The 24575-nt window shown below is 38.2% G+C and overlaps 1 protein-coding gene and 1 long non-coding RNA gene across 5 annotated transcripts; both read right to left on the bottom strand.

The window, feature by feature from the left end:
- Positions 1 to 467: 467 nt before the first annotated feature.
- Positions 468 to 4653, bottom strand: LOC130436013 (uncharacterized). The gene is made up of 3 exons (XR_008908901.1): positions 4413 to 4653; positions 1056 to 1120; positions 468 to 934 (listed from the first exon to the last, which is right to left on the bottom strand). It is a non-coding gene; the product is annotated as an uncharacterized LOC130436013 (long non-coding RNA).
- A 4285-nt stretch (positions 4654 to 8938) lies between these two features.
- On the bottom strand, positions 8939 to 14374 carry b3gnt2l (UDP-GlcNAc:betaGal beta-1,3-N-acetylglucosaminyltransferase 2, like). Of its 4 annotated transcripts, XM_056766823.1 has the most exons (4): positions 13725 to 13853; positions 13503 to 13568; positions 12715 to 12873; positions 8939 to 11868 (listed from the first exon to the last, which is right to left on the bottom strand). In XM_056766823.1, exon 4 carries the CDS (start codon positions 11642 to 11644, stop codon positions 10364 to 10366), a length of 1281 nt encoding a protein of 426 aa, XP_056622801.1. In that variant the 5' UTR covers positions 11645 to 11868; positions 12715 to 12873; positions 13503 to 13568; positions 13725 to 13853; the 3' UTR covers positions 8939 to 10363. The 4 variants fall into 4 exon arrangements, with proteins under 4 accessions (XP_056622801.1, XP_056622803.1, XP_056622802.1 ...); XM_056766825.1 differs by lacking the exons at positions 13503 to 13568; positions 13725 to 13853 and adding an exon at positions 14358 to 14374 and having other exon boundaries at positions 12715 to 12764; XM_056766824.1 differs by lacking the exons at positions 13503 to 13568; positions 13725 to 13853 and adding an exon at positions 14156 to 14300 and having other exon boundaries at positions 12715 to 12906.
- Between the last annotated feature and the right edge of the window lie 10201 nt (positions 14375 to 24575).

Consider the following 24575-nt stretch of genomic DNA (forward strand, 5'->3'; position numbering starts at 1 on the left):
GTTTTTATTTCAGATTTATAACTAATGCATGAGAAAAAAAATAGGCGTGTGTATCCTTTGATATTGACCTTTGAATTCATTTATGCATCTGCCAATCACATCAGGTGCAGTTAAAGGAGTCATATTTTAGCATTTGGCAGACGTTTTTATGCAAATCGATTTACATTACATGTATAATACATTGGTTTCTGACTATGTGCAATCCCATGGAATAGAGCCCATGACCGTGGTATTGCTAGTGCTATGCTCTAACCCGTGAGCCAAAGCAGGCCGGCATGCACTGGACGAGGTAAATATGTAAGAGGCACCGTGATGCGAGTTCGCGCCTTGCTCTGACCAGTGATGGAATTCGTGGAGTTTGTCTGTTTGATGCTCCTTGTGTGAAATAATAAATTGTAAATCAAACCAAACATTTACCATAGCATTTTTGATACATCAGCCTAAATAATGATAATAAATAGCAAACAAAACGGGAAAGCTTTTTATTTTTACATTAACGCATTTGGCAGACGCTTTTATCCAAAGCAACTTACATTTCATTGTCCTATACATAGGCTTGTGCAATCCCCTGGGATTGACGCAATGCTTTTACCACTGAGCTACAGGGGATTTTTTTTAAATTAATTTTACTATTAATCTTACTAAATAAACAAAGCTGGAGACGATATTTCAGCCAGTTTTAGTTATATTATATATATTTTCAAACAAAACCTTTTAGACAATCAAGAACCTGTATTTGCTTAAGGGTGGTTTGGTGACGTGGTAAATAAATGGTCTTCCTGTTATCATACTCCTCTAATGCCTGCCATAGGGTGATGATCTTGATGCACTCTTCTCCAGTCAAGGCCAGATGGTGTTCTCTAAGGCTAACCAAAAACTCTGCCAGGTCCTGCACGGCTCCATACCCCTCAATATTTTCAGGTCCAACAGAATCCTAAAATGAAAGAATATTTAGGAACGTTTGATTGCATCAATGAATACAAATATTCACATGAAAGCACAGCCAACATAACCCAGATTGTAAATGTACATTATAAAAGAAACTCAGCCCTTACATCATGTGAAGGCTTCTCTTCAGATGCTGGAAGATCAGTTTCTGCGGATAATTGATCCACTGGGACTACATGAAAATCGAAAATATTTTGTTTCGATTTGTATTTGTCTTTCAATATGAGAAATATACATTTAGAATTAGTGTGACAACAAACATATGAATGCTTTGGTAAAACTCCGTTATGTGCACCAAAATAGAGTGCTGGCTTTGACTGAGTGTGCAGTAAGCTAGAAACAGGAGGTGTCACTGGTGATGGAGGGACAGCAGACAGTGATGAGATGGGGCTGGTTGCTGCTGGAGTTGTAGATGATGCTACAGGCGCTGCCGACAGCGATGCTTGTGAGGCTGCAGGTGTCCGTTCTGTGTCAAATGTGGGGACAGTTTTTGTGTGCTAGAATATTGTATTCTGAATGTTGTCACTAGAGGGCAGTAACATACATATAGGGGGATGAAGAACGTTTATAAAGTTTGCGAAATATATAAAAACTTTAAACACTATTTTTGTGAGTGGTATGTCTGCCACAGTACCCCTGATTAACAACTTCAAAGGGGGGGGGGCATGTATAGCTGAGCTCCAGCTCTGTCCATGCAAGGCTGCGTGGACAGGCGGAGAGTTTACCCTGAACAGTTTCCTTTCACCACAAATATTGCTATTGTTAAAATATTTGATGACAGTGGTCCGGCCACAACTAATTACAGTACATTCCATTGGTTATGGTCTGTGTGAGCCATCTCTTCTCCATTTGTTGGTTCTTACTGCTTCTGGTTTGTGCATTTCAAATTGTGACAAGTCACAACCAAACTGCATGTCTACTTCCTTTTAAAATAGAAAACTTGTGCATAGGCTGATATTCTTCTGATGTCTGAACTCTATCAGTGGTTTAGAAAAAAAGATGCCTCAATAGTGATAAATACATTCTTTCCGAGTTTGCATTTCAAATTTTTTCAGAAAATGTCACATTCATAACACTGGAATAGTAGGTTAACAAACAGTCAGAGTGATGAGTCCCACTCAAACGCGTGTTTTGAGTTTTGTGGAATACAAAAGAAGATATCTTGAGAAATGTTGAACATGGTTTTGTGTCCCTATAATGAAAGTCAGTGGGTTCCAATTGAACATTCTTCAAAGTATCTTCTTTTTTGTTTTGCAGAAGAAAGTAAGTCACACAGGTTGGGAAAGACAAGAGGGTGAATAGATTATGAAAGAATTGTCACTTGTGGGTGAATTTTCACTTTAAGCGTATTAAATTGTCTTGGATTGGCTGTTCATCATATATTTTTTTATTTGTATTTCAAACAACATTTTAGAATTATGTAAATATTTACCTGTTTAACGTATTTTTTGTACAAACACTACACAACAATTCTGGGCAAGGCAAGCAATATTTAAGTTGGTATATACTGTATACGTTTGAAGTTAATGTTAAGAATTGTTAATGATTAGTCAAATTTATTGTTAAGCAGACAATCAGTAACAAAATGCATTAAAAGTACAAATGGGACTTGGGATAGGCCACCACAATTTATATTCTGGATTAAGATTACAATTTTCTTAGAAAAATATCACAATTCTCTCAAGAGTTGAGAAGCTTTCTCTCTCTTAAATCGCCAGTGTAATATAAACAAATCATACATAACGAACATGTAAAATGTAAAATGTGGTCAACATAAGGCTCAAGTTACACAATTAAAATTTGAGTATCAAGTCTAAAGCATTCACCATATGCTATTTGCAATTGTATAAATTCACATGAAAAGCATTTAAGCGTCATCACAAATGACCAACCAAATGCGGTAACACTTTTTGTCAAAAACTAAGAAATAGCCTAAAACACAACACAGTATTTTCACTTTGTACAATCATAAATCTTTTACACATTATGTTAAACATTAGATTAAAAATGATTATATCAGTCTGGGTTTGTGCAAACGTCTACGTCTACTACAACTGATAGTGTTTTGCATTGCATCAGCGTGTCTGTCCACATCTCAACCGCATGACTCACTGCTCGTCTCGTTCATGAATGAGAATTATACCTCATGACACCGTCATTCCACCGACTCTCTAACGTCCTACCCTACAAGAAAAAGATTTAATCGCAAAATTCCCTTTCTATTTTAACACTATTGGTCATATGATTTAACACTTAGGCCTATACGTTTCTGTGTGAAACAAGCTTTGTGGTACGGCTTTTTTAGGCTGCTGGTAAATTTAGGAGTTTCATATTCATATATTCTTCAATACACGTTTATTCAGTTCTCTGGTATGTTCACACATTTGTGATGTGGATTATCAGGGCGTCATCATTCGAAACTTGAGGAAATGAAAACACGTTATATTTTCATTAGCCTATGAATACCCCGTCATCGGTTTCTCATTCTTATTTCCATGATTTCCAACACGTCAATTTCCCCCAGGCCTCACACACAAACCTGTTATACAGCGTCAGACAGAGACTATCAGTGATGTGCGAGTTACTGTCAAACTGAGCTGAGCTCCCGCGTCCCTCCCTGTACTGGAACCTGCCTGTCAGACACTCGTTCCCACACTTTTGAGAACGGGGCCGGATACCAGTTATTCATATGAGCAGGAAAGATTCTAGGTTTTCAATATTAGGTGGGCTCAGCCTCCAATGAGGATATATAGAGAGAGAGAGAGAGACACACTCTAATCACCACATATTGTATACATTACTAAACTAAATAATTAAGAAAGAATATGCAGAAAGGCATAAATACAAATTATTGTTATTCAAATGAATATCACATTAATCGGTCAATCTGCAACATTTATATTTCAAAGTGACAACAACAGCCACCGTCCATTAAATAAATGTCACAATCAACTGCTGAATCATTATTTAGTAAGAATAACTTAATATGTTTCCCTGCCATTCATTCTGATTAGCACTAGCGCTGTCACTCTCTGCATGAATGCGTGTTAATTTATTACCTCCACAATATGTTTTCAATTAATGATAAAAATACTGAAGCGTCTGAAAAACGACGTAGAGCTTCTGTACACTTTTATTTCCTCTGAACTCAGAACAATGAATAACACTGTCGCACCAGCTGATCTACAGTAACTCTTATCTGCCCGTCCTCTTTCCGGAGCTGTCAAAACTACCGTCGACTCTCTATAACTATAGCACATCATCATTAATGACACTTTCTGTGCACTACAATATCATCTTGATCGTGGAAGTATGCCGTCATTGGTGTTTAGTGCTTTCATTTTGCTTGAGGTAACGTAAATAGTTGAGGGGTGGGAATTGGGTCTTGAATCGCTTCCAACATCATACTAAGATGCATTTATAACAAAGAATGGCAAAAATGCAGATGTCATGTATGAACACACCTTGTAACGTTACTCTGCTATTGATGTTAACTCCAATGTGCTACTGTGTGAACTGAAGAATGCGCTAAATAACGCAGCCTAACGACGTTTTCATAATAAGAGTTTTAAAGGGGAATATAAAGCGATCTCGAATTCTTGTACAGATTACATTATTACTCACAATATTTAAGGGGGGCTAAAATAGTACTTTAGGGGGGCTTTAGCTCCCCTTAAAAGGGCCTAGCAACGCCACTGCATATGAGTATGAATACACATTAAGAATCTTATCAATTAACATTTATCCTTAGAATATAAATAAACATTTTGGCGGACGCAGTACGTTATAAAAATGTAGCCCCAAAACCATTCATCGTTTTTCCCGCTATTGTGCAATTGTGCAAGTCCCCCAGAGTGCAGTTTGGACGAGGGCGTGGTACGACGCATTAGGGCGGAATGACATGTGTCAACAGCTTGTTGTTTTAGACAAGTTATACGGTTTGGTATGAGGCTCCTATAGGGTTTAAATCAAACTGCGCATATGTATACTTTTGGATGTTCAAGCAAACACATATGAAAAACGTGTGAGCACTAATGTGAAATCAATACCAATACATCTTATGTTAGTAATGCATGCATATACACTTTTTCGCGCATAGATATAAACTCGATGCGTGCAAACACACCCATACAATACTCGCACATATATATAAACTCTGCGTACACACACATCTATAAAACACTCGTACATACATACAAACTCTGCGTACACACACATCTATTGAACACTCGAACATACACACAAACTCTGCGTGGATACACATCTATAAAACACTCGCACATACATACAAAATATGACACGCTTTAATTTGCATGCATAGTGATTTCACATGTGGATGTGCGTAAACTTTTCAGTGTAAACGGAAGTCTTCTTCATTCAGATCAACATGAATCTGAGAGCGATAATAGCCTTAACGTTTATTAGTACTTTGCTTGTGCAACCCAGCTAACAATTTTTGGTTCCCAACGTTCCCCTAACGTCAGTTTTTGGTTCTCAGAACGTTATTTTCTAAGGTTCGTTTTTGGTTCTCCAGGAAAGTTTTCTTTACGTTAATAGAACGTTAGTTTCTGGTTCCCATAACGTTCTGGGACGTTACTCTAAAGTTATTACCGTAAAGACAACCAAAAACAGAACTTCAACGTTCAAAAAACGTTAGCCTAAAATATTTTCTCGGGTCCGTTTGGCCTCACTACATGTCCAGCCCATTCGCACCAATTGCGTATAAATAACACGCGCTGTGCATTATCGTATAATAAGGACGCCAAATTGCGATTTTGCGTGCATAAATACGCCTTTTTTTGCGTGCACATGATACGCCAATTAGCGCGTTTGCATATTAAACAGCAATTTGTCTCATTACCCTGTCCCCTAACCCAAACCCTAAACCTAATGTTAGCGTCCGTGCATATTATAACCTCTACCCTAACCCAAACCCTAACCTAACCTTATTATTTTAATTATTTCAGTGTTTCCTCTTCATGTACGTTTTAAAATGGCTGCTCTCCACCCAGGTACAAGCACTCATTGGCGTATCATGTGCACGCAAAATCTCAATTTGGCGTACGTATTAGACGATAATGCAAAAGCGTGTTATTTATACGCAATTGGGTGCGATCAGGTTGACATGTCTGTAATGAATACATCCATGCTGTATTTTTATCCATCGCTTGTCTAATCTAATTAAAATAAGTAAAATAAATCATCACACACAAATGGAGGATGAAATCAATGCATTATTTTATTCTTATTCTAATGTGTTAGTGGCTGAGGTAAAACGAAATGACCACAAGTTTTTAAATGACGGGAGTAAGCGGGGAATGCACGTGCTCGAGCGCACACACATACAGTAACAGACAATCACACTTAAGAAATACACATGGATTTATATAATTGTGTTTTCATTTAGCTTAACAAGTTATCTTCAGCCATTAAAGGGTACATTTATTAATTTAGTTTGGTCAGTATAACATATGTTAATGTGATCTTATATTTTCTGAATTGCAAATGTCACTGACGTTAATCAGATTTGACTATTTTTACTATTAAAATAGAACCAAAAAAGAACCATCAGGGAACATTATTTGCTGGTTAAATATCTGGTTGCAAAATAATAACCAAAAAAGAACTATTAGGGAACGTTATTTTCTGGTTATCAAAAAACAGCCTGCAACGTTCCGGGAAGGTTATTTTTTGTTTGCAAAAAAAAAAAACACCACAAGGGAACCAAAAATAACATTAGAGGAACGATCTGTGTTTGCTGGGAATGAAGATTCCACAACTGAAACGACAGGCGCGACGCGACACCACAAAAGACATCAGAAACGCATTAGAACCCATTATAATTTCATTTTTTCTCCACACTGGATGCGGCGCGTCGCGTCCGGCACATGCTGGTTGTCATGTTGCGTCGCGCCTGTCGCGTCCGGTGTGGACACGGTGTAGGCACTATAAAACGCTATTAAAGAAATCGGATATCATCTTCATTACAACTTTCACAAGCAAGCAAAGTACTAATAAACGTTATCGTTGTCAGATTCATGTTGATCTGAATGAAGAAGACTTCCGTTTACACTGAAAAGTTAATGTACGAGTGTTTTATAGATGTGTGTGTACGCAGAGTTTATATATATATGTGCGAGTATTGTATAGGTGTGTTTGCACGCATCGAGTTTATATCTATGCGCGAAAAAGTGTATATGCATGCATTACTAACATAAGATGTCTTGTTATGGATTTCACATTAGTGCTCACATGTTTTTCATATGTCTTTGCTTGAACATCTTAAAGTATACATGTATATGCGAACAATTTATATATGTGTATGCACGCTTTTATATATGTATTCATAAGCGCAGTTTGATTTAAACTCTATACAGCGCCTCATAGCAAAACCCGCGTTTCATTTGTACAGTTTCCAAATGTCATCATCGCACATGGATCTGTACCACATGAGGCACTGTTTGTAAAATTACAAATCGGGCACAGTTTTAATGGATTAAAACATATTCTGCTCTGGTTTAAAACGTGTGATGCTTCGTGTTTGTTGGAGACATTTTCTAAAGTGGAAAAAACAAAGACAATTTTTATTTTATAGGTTTAGAAACACTGTATGAGCTGATACGCTGTGATAAGAGCTGCGTCCGAAAGCTTGTTGTCTACCTCTCACCTCGCATTGACATCGGAGGCAGTGTTTGTTAAGTAACTCCACATTACATTTTCGAACATCATGGTAAACGTAAAAATATTAAGTTAAATAGATAGAAATGTCCTTCTACTGTCATCATCATACTTGTCTAAACCAATAAGCTGTAAAAGGATCACACTTCTCTATACCAATTAGCTCCTTATGATAACGAACCAATGAAAAGTTGATGTGGGCAGGGCGACACATGTCATTCCGCCTAATGTGTCGTACCGCCCCCTCGTCCAAACTGCACACCAAACGGCGAACCGGGCGGGGCCAATAGCCTTGGACCTTGAGCTCAGAGACTGAATTCATGCCGGTGCCAGAGAGATGACTCACACCACACACGTCTATTCACGAACAGGAAATAAAACTTACTTGCGGGATTTTTGATTTGTTCATGTCTCACGGGCGAAAAGTTTGTTGTAACGCAAGAGTTACTGAAGATGTACCGAGTGAAATATAACTGAAAATAGATTAGTAATGCCTTACACTACTGCGTTACAGCAAAAAGTAATGTGTTACTAACACTGGAGACTATCGTTGCACTTTTTATACCTGACAAACAAAACACAACATGAACTGCTCTTGACTAAAGAAGTTTTGCTTCTTTATTTTAAAATCAGTGCATTTATTTAATTCTTACAGCGAAGACGCAGTTTCATATCCATTATTTAGATTCTTTGTTAAAATGCTACTGGGCAGTTAAATAACACACTGTGCCTGATAATACGATTTTGTCAACCCCTACTGTGGCCAAAATAGTCTGTCATTCTTTCTTTCTTTTGAAGTGGAACGCACCTACAGTCTCCCTATATACCAGCCAAGACATGCAGCAAAATCTAAAGTTATAGGCCATTGGTACATTCTCTAAATGTATGCTGTAAAGAGAATAAACACTTTCCTGCAGCTAACTGATTTAAAGGAATTTTGTAAAATTGTTGCAAAAAATAACTAACTTTGAAAAAAGTAATATTAACTTGCTAAAATACTTTATTCTAATGGAAAGTGGTTGCTGTGGGGGGCCTCCAAAATACATTTTGCTCTACGGCTTTAGAAACGGCGCTGTGTACGTGTCTCATCATGTCACAATACTATAGGGTTCACAACCACTGTGTCTTCCTCCCTCTATTTTAAAGCTCAGTGTTTCGTGTGTGCTTCCTTTAGACTAAAGGTAACTGTGTGGAATTTATGACTTTATGAAACGAGGAATTAACTTGTGTATAAAAAGCAGCACAATGAAGTTTAGCAAATTAGTTCAGATGCAAGACATTCAGCTCCCATAAGGCCAATGTTCCTGGAGAATTATATGTATAAATATATATATGTATTTATTGTATCATTGATGCACAACAAGACATTTAATGAGACACTTAAGACATTTGTGCAATTTAACTAACCCATTCAAATCACAATAAAATTAAACCATAAACAAATACATATAACCGCAAAAAAAAAATGTGAAGCTGACGTCATGCCTTATGTTGCATGTTGCAGTAGCGCTGCCATCTTGGGAGGATCATACTCCACTGGTATTATAGTTTTGCTATGTACTGTTACTTGTTTTGTTTGATATATGGAGAAACGGAAGTGAAAGAACCAGAGGCTTTTCCTGGACGACTCTTCATAATGCAGTTTTTAACACAGCAAGACCGACCTACCAGAGTAATATGTCCTACTTAAACAAGAAAAACAAAACACTGCATTGAACGCACTGGTCCTTCCAAGATGCCGCAACATTCATCACGGCGTGACGTAGCTTCACATTCTCTACCATAACTGCCCATGAACACAAAAAGCCCACACCATCTGTTTAAACATCATAATCTTACGTCACACAAAAACATACTATCTTTCATTCACCTTCAAAACCTGTACTTGACCCAATGGAGAAAGGTCTCAGGGGTTTTGTCTTCATAAAATGGAATTCATTGGGGGTCATTGTTGTTGAGTCACTAACATTCTTCAAATTGTCTTCTTTTGTGATCTGCACAAGTCAGTCAGTCATGCAGGTTTTTAAAGACAAGGGTGATGACAAAGTTTTAATTTATGGTTGAACTATCATGAACCTGTTAAGCAGCTTAGTTTAATTGCACAGAAACCTACAGGTGGACACCATGCTGTTAACATAAATAAAAAATATATAAAATAATGACTCCAAGGCTGTCAAATCGATGAATCAATTCCAAAATAAATGTGAGTGTATATAATATACAGTATTATTTATACATATACATATATGTATATATGTGTGTGTGTACATTTAAGAAATATGTATAATGTAGCCTATATTTCTACATTATATTTGCATATACATTAACTGAGATATATATATATATATATATCTGTATATGCGAGTATATTAGATACACATACACTCACACATTTATTTTGGAATCGATTTATCAAGTAAATATTTGTTAAATATACACATATGTATGTGCATTTCCTTACAGTACATACAAATATACACCACACGCACATATATCATGTAAACATTTATTTTTCAAATGATTAATTGATATGAATCGATTTGACAGCACTAACTTGAATTATTTTCAATCTGTACAATCTTCAACCTCTACAAATTCACAGCCCAAGCTACTTCAACCCAAATGAAAGCAAAAAAAAAGCTTAATTTTACCAAGTCTGATAAAATCCTGCTTTGCTTGCAAAACCTGTTTTCACAAAGTTCTTTCGGTCGAATAGAAAAGGCTTTTTAATCACTCATTAGCAGGTCAGCATGGAGCTGTGCATATTCCTCCACAGTCTCATCGTCTGCTGAGGGTTCCGTTGGTGCACCAGCAGCAGGTCTTTGTGTACACATACGTTCTCTCGGTCTTGTTCGCGGATATCAAATGTCTTAAAACCATCATGTTTCACTGGAGTGATTCCAAGGGCTTTAAAGCACATTCCCGTGTACACATCATCAATCGGGAAAAAGGGTATGTATAAGGAAACATGGTAAAGAGACGGGAGAAGGTTTCCAGAGAAAAGAAAGCCACCACCCCCAGCATACGGTGGGTACGGGCCTTCGTAGAAAGACTGAGGAACGTAATATTTGATTTTAGAGTCACGTAATGGGGAGGCTTCAAAAATGATCTGCCCGGTGTACAGAGACAACTCCTGTGTAGGTTTAAAAGAATTCAAGTGTTTCAGTATCGCTTCAGTGTTCGCAAAAACATCATCATCACCTTTAAACACAAAAGACACGCGAGGACAGCTTTCCAGCATCCATTTGAAGAACACATGCTCCTTCAGTGTCAGGTTATAAAACGAGTCTTGAAAATCCCAAATGAGAAGGTCTCGAAACTCTTGAGCTTCCAATGAAAGCAGTTTGTCAAGACTGGGATCATCCATAGACGATCGACCTAGCAGAAAGACAGTTCGCACCTGCAGCCCTTTTTCATACGCGCGTTCTTTTCCCCAGGTCTCTCGCACCGCCTGGCGCCTCTCAAAGTGCGTTGGCGCGGATTTAATAGCAAAGAGGAGGAAAATGTGCTCCACTTCATTCCCCGACACACACTTTCCAGGCTGATCAATAAAAATGGGCGGATCCCGACATTCCATGCCTTTAAGAAAATCACGGTAGAGGGAAGGATATGATTTAACATCCTGAATGTTGGTTTGCAGTAACTCAAAACTCTCGGGTTGACACTTAAACCGGTTACGCGGGTCATCGAACGTTTGATTTTTGGCAGCCTCAAACTGCCTCAGGAGAGCATGAAGTTTACGGTTCCAGAAGGCACCGTTTTTCGGAATGAACTTCAGGAAATTCTCGGAAATATTCAGAGGTGGAAGTTTATATGGCATGACACCTTGGACTTTCTTGATGGTCGTTGCTACTGTGGTGGTGGTTGTGTTTTTTTTCAGGGTGGATGATGTCACTGACAGGAGTTCAGTCAGACCTCTTGGAGAGGGCCCCACATTCTTCAGCTTCGAATAGAAAATAACAAGGCACAGACTGCTGGCTAATATTATTATGAGGAACTTTGAATACTTCACTCTCATTTTACAACAACTCCAGCACACACTTGTAAAGACGTCCTTTTGGTTTTCCCCAAAAAGGGATGAGGGACTTGTCCTTGGGGTTGTTGATTGCTTATTGCGGTAGATCTCGTCACATTTGTAGAGTTACAGGCACGACCAGAACATCCAGATTATCGAATTCCTGTCTTTCTTTCTGAAGACAACGTTACTTGAAAACCGTATTCCCACTGATGTCAGCCACGTGCCTGGTAAACAAAACACAGTATCACTAGTGAGAATGTCTAATGGCCTCTTTACACAGCAAAGCCAGCACAGAAACCAAATCTGAAGCGGCATAAAACCACAATAATGTGTATTTACACTGACCGTTAAAGCGCAATGTCCTAAATGCATTCACACAGAAATTCAATCTGCCACAGAGAACCCTTAACTCACCTGTTTACAGACGCCATAAGTCAACATGAGCAAATACAAATTTGCCTAATAAAAATGTTTATTGCCCATGTTTATATAATGCAAATACTTTTCGAATTACAGTCCACTGTATTAATGTTTCACACATATCAGCACGTCAAAGAATCTGTGGGTTGTGAGGAAGGAAATGAGTGGCTTTGACACTCCACACTTTATTAACGCATGCATGCATGCTACACAAGTTATTTATTATTACTAGTATTAGAAATAAGCATGTACTGGCACACATTATTATTGTACATTGATCTAAAATGAAAAACAACCTTTACGTTTATTGGAAATCTGGTCTTCTGGGATTAATTAAAGATCTAAGCTCATGTTCACTCTTGTGGGGATAAAATGCACGTTGCTCTGGGAGAGACCGACAATGTGCGCCCAGAACGCAACGACTATCTAACGTTACGTGATATACTATGTAACATTACTAATAAGATACCTAAGAAGGCAACTCGCTAGATTTTGACACACAGAAAGTCGGTATATTGGTTTAGAAACCGTACGCTGCTTTTAGTCATTACTTATGATGAGAAAACACCGTTCCGAAGTGTATTGACAGCAACCAGCTCTAGTATTTAAACACATACACATTTATATTTTACGGAAAACCGAGAACTTACCCTCAGATGGGTTTTTACACTTCACCGCGCAAACAGACGATCTTCACAGTCTGACCGGAAATGAAGGAAATGAGGTTATTAACCACCAGCTGCCTCTTCTTACTGACATCAGAACAGAGACGAAAGAAACTCTCCGCCCAACCCCTTTTCCATCAATACCTGTGGTTGGTTAGTTTGGATAAACCCAGACACCTGTGCAGGGGTGCCGCCAGAAATTCTGGGCCCTATGGAAACCAAAATTTCTGGGCCCCCTACATTTTTTACAGATAAAATTTAACCCAATAAACATGCCCTGTATACTTAAAAAAATATACTTAGCACATTGCATAGTTAAAATGTCTAAAGATGAGTACAAAGCCTACAAAAACAAGAATTTTTTTTAGAAATATGTACTTGTTTACATAAAAGGGAGAACATTTATTATCTCAATTGCAATTGCAAGCACAAGAGAACATTATGTATTGACATATACTTAACATGAACAAGCTTTAGCTGGGTCAAACTGCTCATTCAGGAAACATCAGCTACAGTAGAGACACGTTTTATTCAATTTTATATTATATTTTTCTGGGGCATTTTATTCATATTAAGAACGTCAAGTTTGACAGTATCGATCTTAGCAGCCGCACTGTCACTTCACAGAACACACGACACGGCAAACTAATTTTGTAATTTTTGAAGCGTGTAGATTACTTTTTGTTTTGCGAAGTTATCATCATGTGGCGAACACAGTAGATAAGACGTGTTTAGAGGCTTCAATCTTCGCGAAGTTTCGCGCTCAGGCTCACCTTGTTCGGCTGAGACGGGGACGGGGGGTGGGGGACGTGGGTGTGCAGCAGCCGCTGAATCTGTGTCTACGAGACATGATAACCCGTCCCGGAGACAGCAGAGATGTTATTATTGTTGGATGTAAATCATAATTCAGTAATTATTTTACTAAGCTCGCTAGATAAAAGCAGGTCATGTAGCAACAAAAATAAGTTTTGGAATACAGGAATATGGCAAGCTACCTTTCTTTTTGAAAAACTGTGTGACATACTGTCGACTTTGGCGTTCTCTGTCTTCTCTTGACTTCTTTTCCTTCCGTTTTTGTTTCCCTGACTTTTGATGTGACGTGTCTGCGTGTGTCACTGTCTGCGGCAAGTCCAATAAGCAAGAAACGCTACACTAGCGAGCGCAGGTGGAATGAACCATTGTGAGAGGGAGCAGGGAGGGTTGTGACCGAAACAGTAAATACATTGTTTTTTAAATATTAAATCTATGGTCAAAACGGACAAAATACACATTTAGTGCACGAGGGGCCCTAGCATATTTAATGTATGTATTAAAAAAAGAGAAAAGAAATAGGAAAATAAAAAGGGGGTCTGCTCTTCTGGGCCCTAAATCAGGCTGGGCCCTTAGAATCGTCCTAACCTTCCACCCCTTTACGGCGCCCATGCACCTGTGCACTGAATCAATCGAGTTGAACCACTCATATTCGACTCTCAAACGAGTCGTTCTGTAGAACCGATTCTCGAGCGCGTAAGCATTCGTCATGTGATCACCTCCATAGGTCGCATTTGTATAGGCTCGTTGTAGTTAGAAAACTTTATAAAATCAACATTTATATCTCTTATATTATTGTACTGTAGATTCATTCTTACCTTGAAATGTAATGGTTGCTTTTCTGAAATAAACCGGAAATATTCAACCTCCGGAGGACGCAGCCTTCGAACTGAGACGCAGCTGTAGCCTAACGTTACTGGAAATGGAAACCGCAGCATAAACAGAAGTGTATTAATATAGACCTTCTTTTTGATTTAATACTTATCTTTTCGCTGGTAAAGAACGGGAAAACACAGCATCAGTAAATGAGTTTTAGTGCGTGTCAAAATACTCATACTTGCGGTCTTGGCCACTTAAAAGTGCGCCTGCACACGTTCACGTAAATAGACGTATACAGTGGTGTAGTTTAGTTTTTTCAACCTTTTTGGAGTACAGGACCCCATCTAAAACCACGCTCATGGACCCCCAACACCCGCGCTCACACCCATCCAATTTTCTTTGCTCAGCACAACAACATATTTCAACTAAATTAGGAAAAAAGTCTATATATGGTAGCCTAACTTAAATTGCATGTGACCATTTAATAGTTTTCAGTTGCATTACAATTACACAATAATCACAATTACGCCGCCAAAACATTCTATTTCAGTATCTCCAACAGTATAAACACACTTTACTGCAGTTTATTCTTTTGGTATTAATGACCGATCTGAAGGAAAACCGCTCCGAATAATCGATCCAGTGTCAGAAACAGATGAGTGGTTGTTCGACTTTGTGCAGCGGTGAGCAGAACCACCACGGATAGGACAACAAAGTACTGCAAGAGCAAATCAAAAGCAAACAGAGCAGTCAACTCTCTCTCACGGTATGTTTTTTATCAGCAATGAACAGAATATGATTTGGTTTACATGAAACTTCAGTGCAATTTGAATGATAATTTATGAACACAAAGTAACCAGTCAATTTGGCATTTCATTTGACTGCAATATTCGACTCGGTTGATTCTTATCTATGTCTGGAGGGTGTTAATTTCAAACCCAGAATGCAAGACAGTAACTCAAGACATGTTTTAAGGGCTCTACCGACCCCCTGCAATTACTCCACGGACCACTAGGGATACGCGTACCCCCGGTTGAGAAACACTGTCTACGCGATACGTCGTATGCCCACTAGAAAAGCGTGAGGATAACAGCATCGTTTTGTGTCAGATAAATGACTTTTGGACCATTGGTGCAACCGGGAGATATGAAATAAAAGGAGATAATGAAATCCAAGCATTTAAACTAAACTATTTAATTGTATTTGTAAGCCTGCCCCTGCAGCCGGTGTTACAGAATATGCGGGGTCGCAATCGCATTTATCTGTTCGCCGGTGTATTATACTTTCTGCGGTTAACACATCCCCACTTTAAAACCAATGTTTATTCTTGAAAAAAAAAGGGGATTATTTCTTATCATTAACATAACTGCAAGGGGATTGTTGGCATATAAAATTTGTCTACAAGCCAACCTCACAAACATTAGTTTGTGTGGTGAATCAATAAATGAGGGCGAAAGTGTGAGAAAACTTATTTTACAATGTATTTAATTGTTTTTGATGATAACAGATGAGAACTGGCGAGCCTTGTGAAAGTCAGGCTAGACTACAGACACTTCCAGCAATCTATAAGTGCAACGGTTGCTTGATAAAAAAAGAGGTCATATGGCGCGAATACGTGTTTTTCTGTGTCTTTGGTGTGTTGTAAGTTGCCCATGCATGTATTAGACATGTAAAATTGCAAAAATTAAAGTGTCGGAACAAAATATGTATTCTATATAAGCGAGTGCTCACCCAGACCTCATGTATACACTTTCCCACCAATGTACGTCATTTCGTGGTATGACTTGACCAAGACCGTGCGAGCCCCGATCCGGTGTCTGTTTGTAACTAGATCGTCTCTGTTTGCCGCGGAGTGAGGTTTACACACTGCACAGCTCTTCACTAGCTGGCCTCCGATACACGGGCGTACTTGTAAATCTCATTGTGGAAACGCTGTGTGTTTCGCTGCGTAAAGAAAGCCTCTTGTTTACCCTTCTGCTAGATTTAATTTCCACATAAATGAATACAAGCCTGCAAAATAATGAATTGCAAAGTTGTTAAGCTCACTGAATACATTCCTGGCTAAATAGTTGAAGGAAGGGTTTCCTTCTGACTATAATAGGGGATTCCTTCTTAGCTAAACCTTCTTTGTTTGACCTGCCATACCTTATTTGGTCATTCTGTGAACCCCTGGACATATGAAACCATCCAGATGTCTCTTGGTACCTATATAAAGACTTGTAGTTTCCAAATAAATTAGTTCAAAAGCTGGATGACTCTGTGTCTAGTTGTTGTGCTCCCAGATATGCACAAGAATTCTCTCATAACATCCAAACTATTTCGGATTTGATTTTATGGGTGATCCAAAACACAGAAAGAAATTTAGTGTTGGAAAGGAACCTGAAATTTAACACCTTCCGAAAGATGAGACAACTAAAAACGAATGGTTACATTTTATTTTCAGCAAAAACTTATCCTTAACTAGCGCAGACTTGAAATCTTAAGTCATAAGTCATAAGTGATCTTGATTTGAGAATACAATTCTATCTATAAACTATGTTGCCTGGGCAAGATTAGGTATAGGCACAGCATCTTCATACGCTAAAATATCTGATAAAAAAGCTGATATTCAAAACAATAAAACACAGAGTCTATGACATACAGTTTTTTATGAGTCCAAGCAAAGGCACTTTTCCATTTGCATTGGTGATTATCAGAGACCGTTCTCTGATATACTTGTAACAATTGAGAATAATGCCACTTTCCTGCAACTGCATGTCTTATAAATCAAATTGTTAATCTATGCTGTAATGTTCTCCATATTTGTCACTTCGGAGACAGGACCCAATTCCTTTTATGTAAAAAATGAGATGCTCAGTACCAAGTTTATTTTGAGCCCTTTCAAATAGCTGATTACGGTTTGCAAGTGAGTTACAGATATTTTTAAAGTTTCATTTTGATGATTTAAATCTCATGCACATATGTCCTATCAAAGCGCTCAGAGGAAGAATTGGAGCAGGAAGATGTAGCATGTAAAGTTGTTTAGGAATTACATGATTCCCAGGAAAAAGATCTCAAAAGAACCTTGACCAGATGCAGTTCAATCATTGCTTTCAGTGTTAAAACACTTTGCACAGAAAAAACAGGGGCAAAAAGTATCTTAACTATCTCAATAAAGTCTAAAACAAACTGAAGACATTCTTTTTTATTGATGTTTAACACAAAAGGACTGATCTTCAACAGTATTAGCATCTGACCAGCGGATTGTTTAAGTTTGTTATCATTAGATGCCAAAGTATTGACGCTAATTGGACATGATTTATCTCTTACATCTTCTTGTGAAAAAGGAAAACTCTGCATTGCTGAATTGAACATGTCCAACTCCATCTGTCCAGATGAACATGGTATTTTAAGCTGATATCATGTTGCCGTGTCATTTGACCCCTTTAACTATCAATGCCAATAATAGGGGCAACTTGTAATCATTGTGTGACCAAGTGTGTGGAAACAAGGCAAAATTTTAAGTCACGAGCATCAAAGTGTAATTTTAACCATTTATTTCAATATGATTTACTGTTAATCTTTGCCATGGCCTTAGTAAGACAAAATCAAACAAAATCAAAAGATTATACTTTTAAAGGATATTCTTTATTTTGTTGTTTGCCCTGCTGCTAAATTAATAGAACCCTCCTAAAAGGAAAATAGATGCAGATTGGAATCAATAGAACACCCATCAATGCCAAATACATTTTTTGAAAGAATATTTTTCTCTTCATAATGGGATTTTAATGAAAACCACTAGAATTGATGTAATTGTTTCTATTTTTTGCAGGGTGGGTGTATGTAAGTAGTAGGTTATATCACAAATGAAATTACTTTTCTAGCTGGGTTTTCACATGGATCTCAAATGTGCATTGAAAATTGCTAGCTGATAAACAAGCTTTAGGGATTGTATACATTCTAGGGCTAAATGTAACACTTAACTGTCTGAGCTAGACAGTGATTAACAGAACTGTCATTGGCTATTGAAATCTTGCTTGCAATAAATCTTTCAGAATTCTCTTGACATATAGAGGCGCGACATACGCGAGTGTGGTGGTGCTCATGGGTTGTCGATCTTGGACGAGTGAGTATGCTGGGAGAGAAAATATACTCAAAAAACTAGACTACATCACTGCACATGTATAAATATATGTCTACAATCCTTAAAAATGCCAGAAACCTTGGACAATAGTCTATCCAATGCAAGATTATTTTACTATAGTTTACGAATACATTCATATTTCTGTGTATAAACATTAACTGCAGGGGGGCAGAACCCAAGCGCAGGCAGCAATACGGGGGTAACAAAAACCACACTTTAATACAAAACGATGATCAAAACAAACACCCTCCATGGGGGGGAAAACTAAACTAAGAATGTCTACAAAACAAAAGACTACTCACGTGGGGGAAAAACTTAAGGACAGGGAAAGATAAGACTAATTATAAACAAGGCAAGGCAAGGCAAGGCAAGGCACGATACGTACGAATTCCAAGGCAAAGCAGGGGAAACATGAGCATACACGAAGACTCTAAACACATGCAACGAACGAGCACAGGACCATAGACATGAGGATGTTTTATAGGGAGACAGACAAAGGATAATAACAAGGACCAGGTGTAGGGGATGAAACACTGACGGGAAGGTAACAAGGAACCGAGATGGCGGGAACAAAGACGCGAACTGGAGAGAGAGTGTAGAAGGCCGCTAGGGAAACAATCTCTCGCTCCACACAAAACCTAAGGCTATGCCATGACTCTGCCCCAAGACCAAGAATAGACGTGACATGATGGCGGAATCATGACACTTACTAAAGCTTAAAAAACTTTCTGCATTGAAATAGCAGCCTAAACACAAAAAAATTAGAAATGTTGTTTAAAATAATTTAAATTGAGGCAGTAAAATTACTCAATGAAAATGAATTAAACTAAAATTAAATAAATACAAATAAACTAAAATTAAATATATAAACGAATACTGCATTGACAAAAGTATAAAACAAACTGCTAAAAATGTAACTAAAATGAACATGGGATATTAATTAATCTGGATCAAATGAGTATGAAAAAGTTAATTAATATAGTTTATAGATGTTCCAGCAGCAAGAACATAAACAAACGCTCTGTGGTCTGAACTTAACATCCGGTTGACCTCCACGAAGAATTAATAACTGTTGAATATAATTTTAATGCAATTCAATACAATTAATGTACAATAAAATATTTACATGAATAAAAAACAAAATTACAAAATAAATTGTATTATAACCAAACACAGACCAGAAGTTATCTCCGAGCCAGGCGGGTGTGTCTGATGAAACCGTCTATTGTCAAGTTAATACCTTGAAAAGACTGAAAACCTGTGAGCCAGCTATCAAGCACGTAACAAAAATGTTTTGCAGTACTTGTTTTTACACAGGTGTTGTGAGTATTTGAATGAATGCATACCTGTTTTTCGAGTGTGACGAAAAAGGGGTTCTTCTGTTACATAACAGAAACCATGCAACAGCAAGTTGAAATGGCTGGTCTATTGAATGTTCTTTTACAGTATATGCGTTCAAATATAAGGACAACTGAGTTCTGGTTTCAGTTATGACAGCCTGCTAATTTAAATGTCCTGCTTTTAGCACAAACTGTCATGTTTCTCTTGAACTAGTAGCAGGATCATGACAGAACCTCATGTTTTATGTGGAGAGAGGCATTTTTGTCCCAGCTGGCAATCCACATGCTCTCTCTAGGTATCGTCTCTGTTCCTGTCCTTTCGTCTCGTTATTGGTTGTGAAGCAGGTCATGCCCTACACCTGTTCCCTCTTGATTTGTCCCATTATTTAATGCCCCTCTGTCTTCTGTCTTGTGCTGGTTCATTGTTTGTGTCATCTGTGGTGAGTTCCTGTGTTTTGTGTAGTCTAGTTTATTCTAGTTAAATCCTGCTGTCTGCATCTGGGTCCTCTGTCATTGTCCTCACCACGCACTTTCAATCACATGATCACATTTAAAAAAACACGAGGGGCTTTTTTTCACTGCTGTCAGGAAGTGTTTAGGGTTATACTTCAATCAGAGGTTAACCAATATCCTATTCATTCAAGCATTATAATGACTTTTATTTATTGATGGCCTATGTATTGTATGTTATTATCTGTGAAAATAATAATAGCTGAATTATGTTTGGAACATCTCCAGGCATCTTTTCAGTTATGCAGAGAAGACTTCAATCGCTTTAGCACCCAATCTTTGTTTGAACCGTTGATATCTACTATTTTTGTGTCAGTGCCATATTGTTGAAAGAGCTCCCTCCAAAATAAGTATTTTTTATAATTAAGGGTCAATGACACAATAAGCTTCAAAAACGTTTTTTTAATCCTGTAAAAATAAATGCAGTTCATATTTCTGAGTGAGAAACAGATCTGTTTTTTCACAGGTTGTTTGACTTCCCACTCATAAACCTGACTTTTTCCATCTAATTTATATTGGACTGACTTATACTTGGATGCCTGAATAACGTGCGTAAATTTTGTACAATTTAACACAAATAAAGATTAAGTAAGAAAAAAGCTGTGTGCCAAAATTATGGAAATGAAAGTGCTTGTTAATTGCTTTATACTGTTATATGAGGTCTACTTATGACGTTCGCGTGGTTTGTACATCCAAAAACATCAAAATCAATAAGTAATAGGCTATTTTCTACCCAGGTTTTGAGGCCAGCTCTCCAAAGCTCAGTTTGAATGGGCATCGAAGACACTTGGAAGCGATCGCGGGTCTAAAATGTTACAAGAGTTTCCAAGATAAATAAACAAACGGGAGACTCCTAATAACTTATGAATATCACCCAGCACCCGAAATAATACCAAAACACTTCAAAACAGCCTCCATTATTCGCAAACAATGGATAAAACCTTGAAAAATTATAAATGAGCCCATCAAATCACAGAGATGGCGATTCGCACGGACTTAAGATCACAGACAACCTCTGCAATTAATACAAATAATTAGAGATCCGAATAGTGTTCAGGGCACATCAAGCGATCTCTAACAAAGCATAGTGACGCATTGCACATTTTTTTTTACTCGTATAAGATTGCTGCGCCATTCTTATCAGATCCAATTCAAGACATATTACTGCTTTTTAATTTTAAACTCTCCACAAATCCTCTGTTGATCTCTGCCTTGTTCACGAAGGAGTCCTCTGAAAAATTCAACGAACAAACACTCCATGTTTTTCCCACATGAGCTGGAACGTCTTTAAAAATAAACTCTAACCCCGCATTCCTAATATCGGAATCCGAAGGAAGGTTATGCAGCAACTGTTTTCTTCCACAACCAGGGGTGTCACAATATTATGCTATCTTTAACAGCATGTTTGTTTATTCCTTGCTTGCTCTTTCTGGTTTCAGCACCACTGGTTCTGTCATGTGTGAACCAGTGGGCGGGGCTTGAGAATAAATTTTTCGTTTATATTTTTCTGTGGAGGTGGTGTTCAACCTATTGAACATGCCGTTCGCTGGGCCTGGTGTCAATAACAGATGTAATCTCAGTTACAAGGGCATTTTCGGTTCTGACACTTAGATGATGTTCGCGTGAATACGATTCACTCTTATATAACAAAAGCTCAGGTTAAAATTGTGATTTTAATTCATGTCTCCTTTAAGAAAAAAAGGAAATCCTACTACTTGTTTTACGATATATAATAATTTAAAATACATTTTCCATTTAATGCTATTTAATCAAACACTTTTAAATAGTAATTAAAAACTCAAGAAGTGACATGTAATAAATGTTTTAAGGCAGTGATGGAAACCTGGGTGTGGCAGGCAGTGATGGAAACCTGGGCGTGGCAGGCAGTGATGGAAACTGGGGCGAGGCAGGCAGAGGTGAATGCATGGGCTTGGCAGGAGGTGCGGGAAACCTGGACGTGGCAGGCAGGACTGGACGACATGGAGTAGCAGGCAGAGCTCGAAGCCTTGATGTGACAAGTCAGAGCAGCCATCTTAAATGAGGCACCAGGCAAGGAAGAGTCCCGAGCATCCAACTTGTCAGCAACCTCTGGAGCGGAAGAGCAGTGCACAGCCCAGACACACCACAAAGCTGCAGCCACAACCGACAAAGCTGACTCCAGTGAGAGGACCTCAGGTACAGATGTCGTCAGGACCAGACGTTGGGCCACTGGTGAAACGACTGTGATGGTTGGAAGTTCTGGTGCCAAAAAGGCTCTGAACTGGCGGACTTCTTGTGAACAGGCTCCATGGTACCCGGAGCCTTGGCTATATAAAATACTACAGACACCATAAAACCATGACTACAAAACCAACTCCAAAATAAAAGACTTGACGAAAAAAACACATAAAACCTTCACAGGAACATAATAAAAATAATGGATAAACAAAGAAAAACAATTCATATCAAGACATACCTTAATTATAGATGTGAATAGCAACAATGTCTAATATATATAATACTGTATAATGCTATTTATCAAGCTCAGAATGCACTGTGATAAATTGTTGACTAAGAAGTCAAGAAAAGAGGCCAAAATGTTGTGTTGAAACCAAAAATATATATTTCGAATAGGGTGACCACCCGTCCCGCGTAGCGCGTGCGCGCACAGCGTTTGAGGCCCGATTCATGCGTCCCGCAAATTGAGACCGTGTCACGCATAATCAAAGCTTGCTCAAAAAAAAGTTGGTCGCTCTATATCCTCGAGCCCCAGACAACCAAACGAACATTACTTGACAGTTCAGCACGCTACTGCTGACTAGGTTGTTCCATTGTTGTCATGACAGCGCGCGCACATTCACACACTGGGAAGGAACTTTTAGATGCGCGCTCTAATTTGAAAAATGGAGAAAGAGAGTCTGAGCCAGGGGCGATTCTAGGTTTTCAATATTAGGGGGGCTCAGCCTCCAATGAGGATATATATAGAGAGAGAGCCACACTCTAATCACCACATATTGTATACGTTACTAAAATAAATAATTAAGAAAGAATATGCAGAAAAGCATAAATACAAGTTATTGTTATTCAAATGAATATCACATTAATCGGTCAATCTGCAACATTTATATTTCAAAGTGACAACAACAGCCACAAATCCATAAAATAAAATGTCACAATCAACTGCTGAATCATTATTTAGTAAGAATAACTTAATATGTTTCCCTGCAATTCATTCTGATTAGCACTAGCGCTGTCACTCTCTGCATGAATGCGTGTTCATCTATTACCTCCACAATATGTTTTCAATTAATGATAAAAATACTGAAGCCTCTGAAACACGACATAGAGCTTCTGTACACTTTTATTTCCTCTGAACAATGAATAACACTGCCGCACCGGGCTGATCTACAGTAACTCTTATCTGTCCGTCCTCTTTCCAGAGCTGTCAAAACTACCGTCAACTCTCTATAACTGTAGCACATCATCATTAATGACACTTTCTGTGCACTACAATATCATCTTGATCGTGGAAGTATGCCGTCATTGGTGTTTAGTGCTTTCATTTTGCTTGAGGTAACGTTCACAAATAGTTAACGAGGGGTGAACGCACATAAAACTTTTAAACAGTGAATGGGAAAGGGTCTTGTATCGCTTCCACATCATATTAAGATACATTTATAACAAAGAATGGCAAAAATGCAGATATTCCATGTTAATGAACACACCTTGTAACGTTACTCTGCTAATGATGTTAACTCCAACGTGCTACTGTGTGAACTGAAGAATGCGCTAAATAACGCAGCCTAACGCCGTTTTCATAATAAGAGTTTTAAAGGGGAATATGAAGCGATCTCGAATTCTTGTGCAGATTACATTACACATATTTTAGGGGAGGCTGAGCTAGAACTTTAGGGGGGCTTTAGCTCCCCTAAAAAGGGCCTAGCAACGCCACTGGTCTGAGCCATTAATTAAAAAGAGAAGGTGTGGGTACAAGAAAGACTGGGAAAATTAAATAGCTAAAGTAAATCGTAAGTGGAAGTGCATTTGTCAATTCATTGAATGTTCAAAATATTGTGAATCTTTATTTTTAAAAAATATACATTGGCTGGCCTGTTCATAAGCATACATCAGCAATTACACATGATTAGGGGAATAGGGCATTATTAATATACCATGTACGGTGGTATGTGCTAGAAATGGGTAAACCACTATCAGTGAGTCTGTCCGGGGGTTTGGGGCACCGCCGCGCCAGCCAGTGTCCCACA

The sequence above is a fragment of the Triplophysa dalaica genome, chromosome 14 (genome assembly GCF_015846415.1).
Source record: "Triplophysa dalaica isolate WHDGS20190420 chromosome 14, ASM1584641v1, whole genome shotgun sequence".
NCBI lineage: Eukaryota > Metazoa > Chordata > Actinopteri > Cypriniformes > Nemacheilidae > Triplophysa > Triplophysa dalaica.

Coding starts and splice junctions, on each gene's coding strand:
- b3gnt2l (XM_056766825.1), bottom strand. CDS start 11,644: ATGAGAGTGAAGTATTCAAAGTTCCTCATAATAATATTAGCCAGCAGT.